Source organism: Bufo gargarizans, chromosome 9 (assembly GCF_014858855.1).
Source record: "Bufo gargarizans isolate SCDJY-AF-19 chromosome 9, ASM1485885v1, whole genome shotgun sequence".
Classification (NCBI taxonomy): Eukaryota; Metazoa; Chordata; class Amphibia; order Anura; family Bufonidae; genus Bufo; species Bufo gargarizans.
The window spans coordinates 176,062,818-176,079,852 of NC_058088.1; the positions used below are offsets into that span (position 1 = coordinate 176,062,818).

General features: G+C 41.9%; 1 protein-coding gene across 3 annotated transcripts in view; it reads right to left on the minus strand.

The window, feature by feature from the left end:
• The window catches only part of LOC122919639 (ficolin-1-like), a 37,318-nt gene extending 20,873 nt beyond the window's left edge, over positions 1-16,445 (minus strand). Inside the window, exons 1-8 of one of the 3 annotated variants that reach the window (XM_044268778.1) lie at positions 16,312-16,440; positions 16,051-16,164; positions 9,815-9,868; positions 6,839-6,877; positions 6,131-6,258; positions 4,689-4,818; positions 2,748-2,882; positions 1,115-2,236 (exon numbers count right to left, since the gene is read on the minus strand). In XM_044268778.1, coding sequence (XP_044124713.1) covers positions 1,989-2,236; positions 2,748-2,882; positions 4,689-4,818; positions 6,131-6,258; positions 6,839-6,877; positions 9,815-9,868; positions 16,051-16,164; positions 16,312-16,390 — 927 coding nt within the window. In that variant the 5' untranslated portion in view covers positions 16,391-16,440 and the 3' untranslated portion in view covers positions 1,115-1,988. Of the gene's footprint in view, positions 1-1,114; positions 2,237-2,747; positions 2,883-4,688; positions 4,819-6,130; positions 6,259-6,838; positions 6,878-9,814; positions 9,869-16,050; positions 16,165-16,311 lie in introns of those variants that run through there. The other 2 variants (XM_044268782.1, XM_044268780.1) reach the window with 2 other exon arrangements.
• Between the last annotated feature and the right edge of the window lie 590 nt (positions 16,446-17,035).

Consider the following 17,035-nt stretch of genomic DNA (forward strand, 5'->3'; position numbering starts at 1 on the left):
GGTCAATTTTATGCTCTTTCTCTCTCATATGTGTGTATATATATATATATATATATATATATGTCTGTATGCACTACAAGATTTCAGGATGAACCTTAGATGGACTCTAACCGTTACAGGTGAACTTAATGTGACCTTCTCTAAACTTTTGAATGCACATATCCAACTGTTCAATGTTTCAGTACTTTTTACACAACTTGCTGTTCTCTAACAAGGAGCTTAACGGCAAAATTCACAACAGGTGTTTAATCCATGAATCGCCCAATAAATTTCCTCGTTCAATTAGAATTTGTATTTTACTGGTCCTCCTGATCATGCTGTTCACATTCTGACATCATGAGACCAAGACAACACCGAACAATCGATCGACAGTACCTGGCCATTGTGAGGCTTCAAGCAGGATGTTGTCAACGGAAGTGGCCACTGAGCTTAGAGTGTCACAGAGTGTCATCAACCGGTTGCAACAGAGATACAGAGAGACTGGAAGAGTCACAGGAAGGCATAGAAGTGGACGTCCTTTGGCTACATCCCACACTGATGACCGCTTCATTCTGAACAATGCTCTGCGGAACCGGATGAGGGTCTGTGTTCTTAGACGCCCTGCAAGGGTACCTGACCACAGGCATCATCGTCTTGCATGGGCCAGGGAGCATCTACGCTGGATGAAGGACCAGTGGGCCTCAATGCTGTTCCCTGATGAAAGTCGATTCACGCTGAGCAGAAATTATGTCCGCCAACAATGTTGAAGACGTCAAGGAGAGCACTATGCATCAGACATTGTTGTCACCAGACAAGCCTTTGGTGGTGGTGGTGTTACAGTGTGGGCAGGTGTGTCTAGTCAATACAGAACTGCCCTACACTTTGTGAATGGTACAGTGACAAGCCCATACTACTAGAATAACATCATTAATCCAGTCAGTGTGCCTCTGCATGATCAACACAGGCCTAATTTCATCTTCATGGACGACAATGCACCAGCTCATCGAGGTGGCATCATTAGGGAATGGCTGCTGGAGACTGGGGGACCTCAAATGGAGTGGCCTGCACTTTCTCCAGACCTGAATCCCATTGAAAACTATGGGATCAGCTGAGTCGACGTGTAGAGGCTCGTAACTCTGTACCCCAGAACCTCAATGACCTGAGGGCCGCCCTTCAAGAAGAATAGGATGCCATGCCTCAGCAGACAATAAGTAGACTTGTGAACAGCAGGAGACATTGTTGTCAAGCTGTAATTGATGCTGAAAGCCACATGACACATTATTGAGGCAGTGACATTTTTTGTGGGGGTATACCCAGCACTGGTGGTGGCTTTTGTTTCAATAAATTGTTTGAGATGAGGTAATCACCATTGCTTGCTTCTACTTAAATCCCCTACTTTCCTGATATAATATCACTGTAGCCTGAACTTTTTACGTTTTCCATAAATTTCACACGAAAGCCATATATATATATAATTTCTTGCCGAAAGCAACCAATCACAGAGCTGCTTTAATTTCTCATAGTGCTCTTGAAAATTAAAAGTCGCACCGTTATGGTTGTTTTGGCAACAGAGAGTTATTTTTCATAAATAAGGCAGAGAAACTTTTTTTCAAACAGCGGAATGAAATGAAAAATTCAATGAAATACATGTACATTGTTAAATGAAACCTTCAATGAAATTATATACATTTATTGATGTAAGTAGAAATGGTGGCATGTGGTGTCTGCAAAGGCAATGCTTTTCGTCATGGCCCGAGCATGCTTACACTTTCCCAGTCCTACCTAGAACCAAAGCTACAGGGAGCTATTTACAAGGACTAGCTATGAGGAAGGGAAGCTGGTGGGAGATTTGCGCTGTGTGCTGGAAAAGCCTAGCTACAACTATGATCAGGTAGACAATACACTGAACCTACTCCAGCCAAACCGAACTCTTCAGTCACCAGGCTGTTCGGGGCACCCACACCGTGTGTTTTGGCATTAATTTAAGACAATTATTGCTCAATCTTTCTCTAAACAGGCCTAATCTTCATTTCTACATGCTTGTACGAGTATTTATGCCCTCTGGCAGTATACCAGTTGATGCCATCTGCAATTGATGTGTGCTCTCCTAGGTGGTAGAGTCCATTAAGGTTTGCCCGGTGACAATTGCCATACCACCAGCCGCCTTTATACAGTAGGGAACAATGGCTCTCAGAAACGTCGTTGTCTTCATCTTTAGTACTAAACTTCATGTTGTTTAAACCTCCCATAGAATCTCCTGGAAAATGACAGAGACATATCAAATATCAGAACATCTGCCATACAATGTAGATTCAACAGTCCAACAGTCCTTACCTTCACGTCTATTGATTTTATTCTACTGAAAACGTCATTGTATACAATTAGCGATGTACATAGCAAACCTCTAAATGTCCTCCCTCCAATTATGGTTTTTCCTTTCCTTACCCCACCACACCCTTTCCATGACCCTTGATCCAATGCTCCACCACCTTATTTGTTCTCCAAACCACAAACAAAGGAGATGGGAGCAACACGGACTGTTCCTACTCTCACCATAGCAGCCCTCCTATGCAGCTGTTTTAGGCTTAAATGGGACTTCGGGAATCAGGTGCTCTATGTTTTAATAGAGGAGGCAGAAGTATGTGTTTGGGCATAGCTCCTTCTGCAGCCATTTTAATGGATTCCCACAATAAGTAAATCAATATACATATCACACATTAATATATGACTACACACTGTTTAGTGTATTTTATTTTTTTGTCTCTCACCTGCAGTTCCATCCTGATAGGCTCCAATTAATACTTTGTATTTCTCAGATTCATCCAATACTTTGAAGCGTGCATACTTGGCAAACACCATTTTACCTTCAAAATCTTGTAGATCAACACGTAGTTCCCATGTTTCTGGAAAAAGATATGTACAAGAGCTTTAGAAACTGAAAACTAAAATGGCTACAAAAACATGGCACCAAGCTTAATCTGTTTGCTACCAGCTCCGTACATGTATGGCGCTGAAGCGATGTGTAAGCATGGCGCCTGCTAGCACGTGCGACGAGCACCATGGCCAGAACAGCAGAGACCTGCGGCTAATTACCGTGACTGGCAATAATGCCGATCACGGTAATTAAAGACTTTAGATGCTGTGATCAAGTGAGATCACGGCATCTAAATGCGCCAAAAACAATGCCCTATGCGGTCAATGTGGGCATTGGTAGTTGTGCTGAACACTGTGAGCCTTGCTGAAGAGGCTTATAGTGTTCATGCTGCAATTCTTATTTTGGCCAGGATAAGAAATGAGCTATTTCTAGTGTAAACCTCATTTTAAAAATCCCTGATAGAACAAAATCAAAAATTTAAAAACAAATATTTATAGGCTCATATATGAGCTTCAAAATAATCACAAAAAATAAAAAAAATTTAAACAAAATATAAAAAATAAAAAATATAAAAGTTTAAATCACCCCCCTTTCAGTATAATTAAAAAATAAATACCTAAATAACAATAAATATAAACATCATGAGTATCATCGCGACCGAAAACACCCATACTATTAAAATATGTTTTAAAAATTCCAATACGGCGAATGTCGTAATGGAAAAAAGGGTCAAAATAACCGATTTGTCATTCTTTCATTGCTTTTCTTACCCCAAAAAATGTAATCAAATGTGATCAAAAAGTCAAGCACACTCCAAAATGGCATCAATAAAAACTATAGATTGTCTCGCAAAAAATGAGCCCCTAAACAGCTCAGTAAACATAAGTATAAAAAAGTTACGGGGGGTCAGAGTATGGTGATATAAAAAAAATATATTTAATCAAAGTTTACATTTATTTTTACACTATTTAGACATAAAAACATATACATATGGAGTATTGTTGTAATCATACTGAAACAAAGAATGAAGGGCATGGGTCAGTTTTGCCGCAAATGAAACGCTGTGGGAACAAAACCCGTAAAACAGTGGAGGAATTGCATTTTTTTCCAATTCCATCCCATTTGGAATTTTTTTTACCACGTCCCACTACATTTTATGCCATAATTAATGGTGGCAATAGAAAGTAAAAACAATAAGCCCTCATACAGCTATAAAAAAGTTAAGGCTCAAGGAAAATAGGGAAGAAAAATTAAAACGCAAAAACGAAAGATCTTTAATAAAACTCAGCTTATGCTGAACATAGAGGAGACCATTCAACAGCTTGGTCTCAGAGTAAACCATTCTATGCAACTGTAACTACAGCAGAGATCTGGGATAGGTCCTTATGTTTAGGCCAGGGTCTCTACTAAATGCCTCTTATGACCAGAGATTATCTAAAAAGTACATATCATGCCTGGAAGAAGGAGAACAATGGGCCATACACATAAGATAACTGTTTGCCCAACAAGTATTAGGCCAACATGCATTAAGCCTAATGCTTGTTGGGCCAACAGTTATCCTATGTGTGTGGTCCACTTCAGACCTTCATAGTCATTAGGTATGGCTTAGAAGAGATAGTTGGGGTTCTCCAGACTAGTGGTGTGTCTTTTTATGTAAGTTAAATTTTAGGTGCATATAGACCACCAAAACTCTAGTTCCCATAGTTTCATAAAATAGGAAAGATGATGAGCAGTACTCTCAAATAATGGAGCTCTAGGTCAACTAGCCCATGACAAGCCAGCAAGAAACACTTATGGAACCTTCAACCTTGGATACACAGCCATTCCTTATTACCTGTTGAAGTTATTTGATGAATATTGTCATTCCCCAGCCAAAATTCATTTAGCCGACTGCCAAAGCCTTTCTTATAAGCATCCCAAGTGCGGAAGAAGTCTACTGACCCATCCCAACGTCTCTGTATTACCTAAAGTCAAAAGAAGACCAGGTTATCGGGAAGTGACTATTATAAGGAACTCCCACTCATCAAACACAAATAATCTTGCCAAAACAATATTGTGGCAAATAATCTGTGACACTACCTATCCAGTCTTTTATGCCATAAAGCACAGTAGTGTAGCCCAACTGAATGCGACACCTTACACAATGGGCCGGGGTAGGCCTGACCCCTGGTTCTCTCAGTGACTGGGAGCCAGCATTGCCTGGGCTTTTTCCCTGGCTCCACTTGAAGAACTGCTAGTCCTCCCTGAACAACCAGTGTGGTTGCCCGAGTAAGTCCGAAACTGGAGATCTGCTGTGAAGCCTGGATCCCTCCCACAGGTAATAAATAGGGGTGCAAAACCTGTGTTTATCTCACCATGTTCTATAGCAATCAACACTGTAGCAATCAATCTATAGCAATCAACACTGCTCCCTGCACGGCTGCCGCTGCATCTCCGAGTCATGCAGATCACAACCTCCGCCAACGGTGGCCAGCCAATAGCAAGCTGCAACTGGGACGAGCCTCCCTATCGTCACCTACGATGCTATGGAGGCTAGTCCCCGTCACAGCCTTCTATTGGCTGCACCCAATCCCTCCCACCCGTCGATGGATGTTTTAATCTGCGCGACTTGGAGATGCAATGATGCCCGTGCGGGGAGCAGGAGCTAAGCGGGTGACGGAGAGTGGGGTATTATCTATATGAGGGGTCCTAGCATTGGGGGGCATGTTTTACATGTTGGATCACCCCTTTAAAGGACTTCTCTCACTTCAGGAAATGGCATTTTTATCATGTAGTAAAGGTTAATACAAGGCCCTTACTAATGTATTGTGATTGTCCATATTGCCCCCTTTTATAGTTTGATTCATTTCTCCACCACATTATACCCTTTTCATATCCAAGGGTTAAGACCACCCTGCAATCCAGCAGCAGTGGTCTTGCTTTTACACTATAGGAAAAAGCACCGGCCGGGACCGTGGGAGTGTACATAGGATGACTCTTTTTTCCTATAGTGTGCAAACACGACCACCGCTGCTGGATTGCAGGGTGGTCATGACCCTTGGATACCAGCAGTGTATAATGTGATGGGAAAATGAATCCATCCAGCAAAGAAGGCAATATGGACAATCACAATACATTAGTAAGTGCCTTGTATTAACTTTCACTACATGATAAATGCCATTTACTGAAGTGAGACATCCCCTTTAAATACCATAGGACGGGATAAAGTAGCAATGGATCCAGATTTCCCTAATAAATGTTCTTGTGACTTCCTGTTCACGTGTTGTATATACTTACGATCCATCCTCCTTCATCCGTATCCATATCACACAGGACCTTCAGGGGCCGGCTGCCATCTGGGTATATGGTGTACCAGTCACTAAGGACTGCCCCCTGATGTCGCATTTCTTTGCAGTTCCTGGCAGCTAGAACATAAAAAAATAAATTGTTATAGTTAATAGAAGGCCCGGGTTTCTGATTCAGGATTGCCATCCATCAGCCAGATTGGAAAGCGACTGTAAAAAAAAAAAAAAAACGCATCTTTCACTCCGGAGGACCCTGCAAGTTTGAGCAGAGAGACATACCTTGGAGTTCAATGGGACCTGTGTAATACTTTATTTCCCCTGCGGTGGTGCTGTAGGGGAGCTGAACATTTGCTGCTGGACTCCTCACAGTAATGGTTCCAGCAACAGGACACCTTCTGATCACCTTATTATTAGGGCATCCGTCTAATAATGAGTTGTGTAAAGCAGGTAAGACCTTTAATTTATGGCATATCCATAGGTTAGGTCTGTTATCGTAATTCCCCACAGATTATAATGGAGAGTCCTGGAGTACAGAACAAGAAATCACGGATGCTTTTATTTTTCACTGTATTTATTTTTTGCATTGTTTTCCCTTTTATTGTATATATTGTGTATCTACATTTTGCTTCCTCTATGATTGACGTCTTTGAGCTATATGGACTTTAGACAGATTCTGCTCCAACCTCTCCCCCTAACTTACCATAGACTGGCTCAGTCGTGCCTCCTTCTCCTTTTTCTCCTATAAGAAAAAGATACGGTATTGATCAATCTTAGCGAGTATTTTAGGAGCAGTTGTCATGATGTTGATTTCATTTTCATGTGGGTATAAAAATGATCATTTATCTGTAGCAAATCTCCCCATGTAGACAGGGGTGTGCTGGTGGCAAACAGTGAGGAGAGGAGACCTTCAACCCCCGCCTGATCGTTGTCCTGTAAAAATTAAAGTTAACGAACATCAATCGACTTCCTGTATCGTCGATTGGTGCTCTTTGTGGGCAAGTCAACTGCCTGTGTAAAAGGATCCTTGTCCTTCAACCAAACAGCTATCCATATGTCAGGCTCCTGAGACCTTTTTAAGCCCTTTGAAGACCAGGGGATTTACCGTTTTTTCATTTTAGTTTTTTTTACTCCCATCCTTCCCAAAGCCATAACTTTTTTATTTTTCTATTCACAGCTGCATGAGAGCTTGTTTTTTGTGGGAGTTATATTGTATTTTCTTATGGCACTATTTACAGTTGCATACAATGTGGAGTTAAAGGGATTCTGTCACCTCTTTTTACTGTTTAGAGCTGCGGACACGCACGGCTAGATCGCCGCTAGCATGTCCGCAATATACCTGTCCCATATCTCTGAGGTGTTTTATTCAGTGTAAAAAATTATTTTATATATATGCAAATCAGCTTGGTAAGGAGCCCACGGGGCTGCACTAACCGTTCTGGAGCCCAGCCAAACCCCCCTGTGAAGGAGCCCAGCACCACCTGTATCCACGAATCTCCTCCTTGCTCACAAAGTCAGATCGCCGTAATCTCGCACATGCGCAGTGCCGGCATAGTGTTCCTTCCCTGTGCTGGCATCAGCCTCAGGGAAGGAACTGCGCATGCGCGAGGTCGCGCACCGCGAGATTACAGCGATTTATATATAAAATCATTTTTTACACTCAATAAAACCACTCAGAGAAATGGGACAGGTATATTGCGGACACGCTTGCGGCGATCTAAGGCCTCTTTCACACGGGCGTCATGTTTTTTGCCCGGATAAGAGCCGGGTGCGTTGCGGGAAAATGCATGATTTTTCCGCGCGAGTGCAAAACATTGTCATGCGTTTTGCACTCGCGTGAGAAAAATCGCGCATGTTTGGTACCCAGACCCGAACTTCTTCACAGAAGTTCAGGCTTGGGATTGATGTTCTGAAGATTGTATTATTTTCCCTTATAACACGGTTATAAGGGAAAATAATAGCATTCTGACTACAGAATGCTTAGTATAATAGTGCTGGAAGGGTTAAAAATAATAAAAAAAGTTAACTCACCTTCTCCTCTTGATCGCGTAGATCCCGGTCTGTTCTTTAGCTGTGGACTGAATGACCTGTGGTGACGTCAGATCACATGCTCCAATCACATGGTCCATCACCGTGGTGATGGAGCATGTGATCTGACGTCATCAAAGGTCCTTTAGCCCACAGCTAAAGAACAGACCAGGATCTACGCGATCAAGAGGAGAAGGTGAGTTAACTTTTTTATTATTTTTAACCCTTCCAGCACTATTATACTATGCATTCTGTATTCAGAATGCTATTATTTTCCCTTATAACCATGTTATAAGGGAAAATAATACAGTGAATAGACTGTCACCTAGAACCCATGCGTGAAAATCGCACCGCATCCGCACTTGCTTGCGGATGCATGCGATTTTCACGCAACCCCATTCATTTCTATAGGGCCTGCGTTACGTGAAAAACGCACAAAGAGGAGCATGCTGCGATTTTCACGCAACGCACAAGTGATGCGTGAAAATCACCGCTCGTGTGCACAGCCCCATAGAAATGAATGGGTCAGGATTCAGTGCGGGTGCAGTGCGTTCACCGCACGCATCGCACCCGCACGGAAAACTCGCCCGTGTGAAAGGGGCCTAACTGTGCATGTCCGCATATCTATAGGGTAAATGTCGCCGGACCGCCGCTCCGTCCCCATTGACTATAATGGGGACGGGGCGGAGCTCCGGCGCAGTACGGCAGTTCGCGATGAGAGGCCACCGGACTAAAAAGACGGACATGCAGGACTTTTAGTCCGGCGGCCTTTTGCCGTGCACTGCCGTGCTGTGCCTGGCGCTCCGCCTCGTCCCCATTATAGTTAATGGGGACGGAGCGGCGGTCCGGCAGCATGGCGAAATAGCGGAAGGACAGATCCGACAGGGTGAACAGCCTGTCGGAACCGTCCTGCCGCAAGTGTGAAAGTAGCCTTACAACAATACCATACTGTAAATTTCCTTTGTGTGTGTTTTAATACAAAAAAAAAATAAACTTTGGAAAAAAATAATATATATTTTTTTGCATTGCTATATGCAAATATGGTACCATAGTGTTGTGAATGACTTTTTGATCACATTTTATTAAAAAAATTCTGGAAGGTGAAGCGACCAAAAAATAGCAAATTGGCCATGTTGAATTTCTTTTTTTCCATTTTGCCATTTGTCGTATGGGATAAATATTTTTAATGTTAACAGCACAGGCATTTTTTGCCCTCAGCAATGCCCGTGATGTTTATTTGTTTCATTGTTTATGTATTTTTATTTTGGGGAAAGGGGGGTTATTTGAATTTTTATTTTTACCTTTGTTTTAATAGTTTCTCTAGCGAACTTGAACAAGCAGTTATAAGATTACTTTCTAAGATGGCGAGCGGGTGCCATCTGTAAACCGCCACCGCCAACTTAATTTTACATTGAGTTGGCGGGAAGGGGTTTAAAAGTGCGACATGTAATGTGGAACACAATGACTGACGCTAAGGTACTATAAATCCCCACTGCAAAGTTTCAGGGGCCGTGCTAAGATATTGCCTTAAAAGGGGGGAGCGGTAGAAAAATCCATCCTTGCCCAGACAGGATAAATTACCTAAATTTCACATTGTTATCACATATATTTCTACTAATATTAATATTTGCATTATAAGTTCTTTACTGACCTTTTTCACCTGGAGGTCCAGTCTTTCCTGTGCCCCCCACAGACCCCAGTTGTCCTGCAATACAAATGGCAGTAGATATATATCTCCATGATCACTGAGGGAAAGCTTTCCACCCAACTCTCCAAATCACACCTCACAACTGGTGCCCTTGACGCAATCCCATCTCACCTCATCCCTAACCTTATCACTATGCTTATCCCAGCCTGAACCCACTTCTTCAACCTATCAATAAGCCCTGGTGTCCTGCCTCCCTTTAAAGATGTCACCATCACATCCATTCTCAAGATGTCTTCCCTTGTCCCCTCCTCTTTATCCAGCTATCACCCAGCAAATCACACTTTCTGCCACAATCCAAATTTTAAAAAACACACCTTCTGAGAAAAGCCTACAATAACCCTACTGCCAATACTCAGATAAATGAGCAGCTTCTACCCTTACCTACTGTCTCCTCACCCTTCCCTTGTAGATTGTGAGCCCTCGGGGGCAGGGTCCTCTCTTCCTCTGTATTACTCTGTCATGAGGTTAGTCCACCCTTACTGTACTTATTTTTATTTTATATTATGCATACCGCTTTCATTTTTAATGTCCCCTGGAATCAATAGTGTTATACGTACACATAGACATAAGAATTAGGTCCCTTTCAGGGCCAAGTTCTCATCATCCTTTGAAATGGGGACCAGCCAACCTGGGAACCCATAGCAGCAGGGTTGCCAACCTTCCAGAAATTTCTGGACAGTCCGTAAAAATAGGGGACTTTTTTCTTGCCTCCATGAAAAAAAATAGATGTTTCCATGATTTTTTTGAGGCTGGTGGTAATTATCATCATTTTACAGCTCACAGTAAATGCTGGTAATGAGTTTTTATCGGGGCGGATTGGCCATAGACCTTACAGGGAAATTTCCGGGTGGGCCGATGCCCAGGGGGTCACCTGAGTCCTCCTCACTGCCGGCCAGTGGAACTTTTTGGGGATGTATTTTGTGACGGACTGTGGTATTTGGTTCTGTTGGGGTGGTATAATGCGCCACAATATGGTATTGCTGACACCGCCTTCCATGAATTTGGACCCATCTACAAAACTGGGCTACTTTTTTCCAGGCCCACTTTAAGTTCCCAGTCCACCACTGGTTCTTATCATTATATTGAACTATAGACATGTATTAGGGTGCATTATCTGGTTGTTCACACCAACTTTTGGTCTGATTGTACAGAAATTGGTCAGATCTATTGTTGGGGTAAATGTACCCTTAAGGTGGATTTAGACGGGCCGATTGAGTGGCCGATTGTCGGGAGGGAAGCATTCCTTCCTGACAGTTGGCTGCTCATTCAGTGAAGGAGGACGGGAGATGGCAATAGCGATCACTCGTCCTCATACAAAATCATGATTGGTGGTGCCTGCATGAGCGACAGGACCACCCAATGAATAAGAATTGAGCTCGTTCATCGGGTGATCGGCGGCACATTAAGACGGCCAGATGTCCGGGAACGATTATTGGTGCATCTAAATGCACCTTTACTTATGATCATTATCATTCTTTATGGTTTTCCACTTTGTCCATGAAAATGTTGAATGTCCGTGATTTTGGGATAAGTTGTCCAGAAAAAAGAAAAATTCTGGTTGGCAACCCTGCATAGAAGCTACGTGGTATAGATCCCCATTTATTGTAAATTCTAACCTTTTCACTTTAAAAAATGTTATCATTAAATATGTGCCTATATTCTACAGAAATTCATTAGTGGTTGCACTATAGGGTCTACGTTACACAACCAAGTTTAAAAGGTAAAGCGGGGATAGCAGATAGATCCAGCTCACCCATCTGCCGTTGGCTTGTATTCACTGCAAATATGAACCATTACGACTCAAAACTCATTAACCAGTTGTGGGTCCAATAATTTATTTTTAACATGACCATGTTGATAAAGCTAGGAATTTTTTAAGGGCTATGAACACCTCAGAAACAATTTTTTACTGATTGATTGGACTACACTTTTTTTTTTTTTTTTGTCGATTGGTCATTATTAAAACTTTTCAACAGTTTTTGTCCTACAGGTTTAATTTTCAGCCTTTCCTAACAGCTCATAAACACTCATTATAGCTAAATTATTTTCAAAATGATGAGACTATAGCTTTAATGAGTGTTTATGATCTGTCTGGAATTCAGAGATAAGGGCTACACATCAAGCTGTCAGAGCAGGAACATGACAGCTCAGTGTGAAAATGAAAGTTAGATACTCTACAGATGAAACTTACCGGTAATCCTGTGGGGCAAAAACTGTTGAATTTTTTCTTTTTCTTTTAACCCCTTAAGGACTTAGGACGTATCGGTACGGCATGGTTCCCGAGTCCTTAAGGACCCATGACGTACCGGTACGTCATGAGTTTAAAATAAGATTGCGGCCGCCCCGGGGGTTAATCCGAACGGGATTTCGGCTGAAATCATTCAGCCGGCATCCTGTCCCCCCCCCCGTATCGGCGATCGCAGCAAACCGCAGGTCAATTCAGACCTGCGGTTTGCTGCGCTTTTAGCCGATTCTGATCCCCGCGGTCTCTGACCACGGGGATCAAACGTTAAAATGCCAGAAATTAAGTTTTATTAACCCCCCCTGCACCCCTGAATGATATTATGTGGGCGGGTGGTGCAGGTGGGTGTCGCAGGCGGTGCGGGAGGTGCGGGAGGCGGGCGGTGCGGGAGGCGGGATCACGATCCCCCGCCCGCCTCCCCTTGAATAATCGTTGGCTTCTAGTGGGTATACCAGGGTGCCAGCACATTGTTGGCACCCTGGTATAAACGGCTGACATCGGTGATGCGATGTCAGCCGTTTAACCCTTTCCATACAGCGGTCCGTACGGACCGCTGTATGGAAAAGGTTAACAGCTCAGGGAGCTCCCTCCCTCTCCCATCGGGGGCTGCTGTGCCTTTGCAGCCCCCCGATGGGAGAGAGCTCCCAGACAGCCCCCCCAGAACCCCGTCCTTACCCTTCCCCGTCTGCGAAGTTCTGAACACTACTGAGCAGACAGGGAAGGTTCCCATGGCAACAGGACGCAGTCTCAGGCGTCCTGCTGTCCATGGTGCTGAACAGATCTGTGCTGAAGGCAGAGATCTGTTCAAAGTGGTAAGTAAAATACAGCGCAGTACAATATATATTGTACAGTACTGTATTATACAGACATCAGACCCACTGGATCTTCAAGAACCAAGTGGGTCTGGGTCAAAAAAAATGTAAAAAAGAAGGAAAAAAGTTAAGATAAAAAAAAAAACACATTTATCACTGAATAAAAAATAAAAATAAAAAAATAATATACTACACATATTAGGTATCGCCGCGTCCATAACGACCTGATCTATAAAACGGTCATTTTACTTTCCCCGCACGGTGAACGCCATAAAAAAAATAATAATAAAAACTATGAGAAAATTGAAATTTTGCCCACCTTACTTCCCAAAAAAGGTAATAAAAGTGATCAAAAAAGTCGCATGTACGCCAAAATAGTACCAATCAAACCGTCATCTCATCCCGCAAAAATCATACCCTACCCAAGATAATCGCCCAAAAACTGAAAAAACTATGGCTCTTAGACTATGGAAACACTAAAACATGATTTTTTTTGTTTCAAAAATGAAATCATTGTGTAAAACTTAAATAAATAAAAAAAAGTATACATATTAGGTATTTGCCGCGTCCGTATCGACCAGCTCTATAAAAATATCACATGACCTAACCCCTCAGATGACCACCGTAAAAAAATAAAAATAAAAACGGTGTAAAAAAAGCCATTTTTTGCCATCTTACATCACAAAAAGTGTAATAGCAAGCGATCAAAAAGTCATATGCACCCCAAAATAGTGCCAATCAAACCGTCATCTCATCCCGCAAAAAATGAGACCCTACTTAAGATAATTGCCCAAAAACTGAAAAAACTATGGCTCTTAGACTATGGAGACACTAAAACATTTTTTTTGTTTTAAAAATGAAATCATTGTGTAAAACTTACATAAATAAAAAAAATTGTATACATATTAGGTATCGCCACGTCCGTGACAACCTGCTCTATAAAATTACCACATGATCTAACCTGTCAGATGAATTTTGTAAATAACAAAAAATAAAAACGTGCCAAAAAATCTATTTCTTGTTACCTTGCCGCACAAAAAAGTGTAATATAGAGCAACCAAAAATCATATGTACCCTAAACTAGTACCAACAAAACTGCCACCCTATCCCGTAGTTTCTAAAATGGGGTCACTTTTATGGAGTTTCTACTCTAGGGGTGCATCAGGGGGGCTTCAAATGGGACATGGTGTCAAAAAACCAGTCCAGCAAAATCTGCCTTCCAAAAACCGTATGGCATTCCTTTCCTTCTGCGCCCTGCCGTGTGCCCGTACAGCGGTTTACGACCACATATGGGGTGTTTCTGTAAACTACAGAATCAGGGCCATAAATAATGAGTTTTTTTTGGCTGTTAACCCTTGCTTTGTAACTGGAAAAAAAATATTAAAATGGAAAATCTGCCAAAAAAGTGAAATTTTGAAATTGTATCTCTATTTTCCATTAAATCTTGTGCAACACCTAAAGGGTTAACAAAGTTTGTAAAATCAGTTTTGAATACCTTGAGGGGTGTAGTTTCTTAGATGGGGTCACTTTTATGGAGTTTCTACTCTAGGGGTGCATCAGGGGGGCTTCAAATGGGACATGGTGTCAAAAAACCAGTCCAGCAAAATCTGCCTTCCAAAAACCGTATGGCATTCCTTTCCTTCTGCGCCCTGCCGTGTGCCCGTACAGCGGTTTACGACCACATATGGGGTGTTTCTGTAAACTACAGAATCAGGGCCATAAATAATGAGGTTTTTTTGGCTGTTAACCCTTGCTTTGTAACTGGAAAAAAAATATTAAAATGGAAAATCTGCCAAAAAAGTGAAATTTTGAAATTGTATCTCTATTTTCCATTAAATCTTGTGCAACACCTAAAGGGTTAACAAAGTTTGTAAAATCAGTTTTGAATACCTTGAGGGGTGTAGTTTCTTAGATGGGGTCACTTTTATGGAGTTTCTACTCTAGGGGTGCATCAGGGGGGCTTCAAATGGGACATGGTGTCAAAAAACCAGTCCAGCAAAATCTGCCTTCCAAAAACCGTATGGCATTCCTTTCCTTCTGCGCCCTGCCGTGTGCCCGTACAGCGGTTTACGACCACATATGGGGTGTTTCTGTAAACTACAGAATCAGGGCCATAAATAATGAGTTTTTTTTGGCTGTGAACCCTTGCTTTGTAACTGGAAAAAAAATATTAAAATGGAAAATCTGCCAAAAAAGTGAAATTTTGAAATTGTATCTCTATTTTCCATTAAATCTTGTGCAACACCTAAAGGGTTAACAAAGTTTGTAAAATCAGTTTTGAATACCTTGAGGGGTGTAGTTTCTTAGATGGGGTCACTTTTATGGAGTTTCTACTCTAGGGGTGCATCAGGGGGGCTTCAAATGGGACATGGTGTCAAAAAACCAGTCCAGCAAAATCTGGCTTCCAAAAACCATACGGCGCACCTTTCCTTCTACTCCCTACTGTGTGCCCGTACAGTAGTTTACGGCCACATATGGGGTGTTTCTGTAAACGGCAGAGTCAGGGCAATAAAGATACAGTCTTGTTTGGCTGTTAACCCTTGCTTTGTTAGTAGAAAAAATGGGTTAAAATGGAAAATTAGGCAAAAAAATGAAATTCTCAAATTTCATCCCCATTTGCCAATAACTCTTGTGCAACACCTAAAGGGTTAACGAAGTTTGTAAAATTAGTTTTGAATACCTTGAGGGGTGTAGTTTATAGAATGGGGTCATTTTTGGGCAGTTTCTATTATGTAAGCCTCGCAAAGTGACTTCAGACCTGTAGTGGTCCCTAAAAATTGGGTTTTTGTAAATTTCTGAAAAATTTCAAGATTTGCTTCTAAACTTCTAAGCCTTGTAACATCCCCAAAAAATAAAATATCATTCCCAAAATGCTGCAAACATGAAGTAGACATATGGGGAATGTAAAGTCATCAACATTTTTGGGGGTATTGCTATGTATTACAGAAGTAGAGAAACTGAAACTTTGAAATCTGGGGTTAAAGACCAATTGAAAAAAATTACTTTTAGCCGAAAATGAGTACAATGCAGTCATATAAATTTGCCCCTACATAGTGCAGTGCCTGACATGTTGGTCCACATTTACACAACTGATTAATTTTAATAGTTGTTCACCTTGTACCAACCTTTTTCTCCTGGTTGCCCAACATCTCCTTTTTGACCGGGAAGACCAGGATGACCAGGACAGCCTCGAAGAATTGACAGTTTCTCAGAGTCTCCAATTCCTAAAACTTTCACTTCTGTCAGTGAAAAAAAAAATTACATAAAAGTATAATATACAAAAGCATTTTAGACAACTAAATAAAAATTGAAGACCACTCGATACAATACAAAGTGAGTAAAAAGTCAGGAACCAGCCCACTATGAAGCTGATGATGAGGACTCACCTGGACATGACTGATCAGTACTACAAAGCCCAGACACCACTCCAAGTAAGAGTAGTACTGACACGCACAAGTCGCACATGACAACCTCAAGAAGTTTAGAACTGTCTTCTAGACTTCACAACTGATTTCTAAAGACATATGTGACCAAGACCTTAATTGTTATATATATATATGTCATGTCCCCCCCATGGCTTGTCCCCAGGGAGCTGTACTTTCCCAACCATGTCCTAATAAAATATTTCACAACAGGTTTAATGAGACACAGGCCTCAATTATTTATTGCGCAAATGTTTGGTATTTCAACCAGTCATGACAAACAAAAAAAGCATCATCGGGGGTTAGGAAAAAAGGGAAGGGGTATTAGGTACCTGTAGGGAGGAAGTCTCTGCTAGTATAATGGCTGCACTGTATAAGGTTCATCACTGCATGGTGAGACCCTTAATGAAAGGGCAGAACGGTCCAGATTTGAGGTGTGACAATTGGAAAAATAGGGGATAACAACCTGGGGATTCTGTTCAGAGTAGTCCGCTATGTAGTAGATATGAAGAAGGGGTGGTCTTTTTCCACTTGTGGTGCCAATGGTCATCAGCATATTTTGCAAGGTTTAGTAGCCCAACCACATAGGATCTCTGCTGGTTCCCATTATAGTGAATGGGGCCGGCATTCACAGATCCGGCAGGATGATCCGGCCACAAACAGCCTGTCGGATCTGTTTACTGCAAAT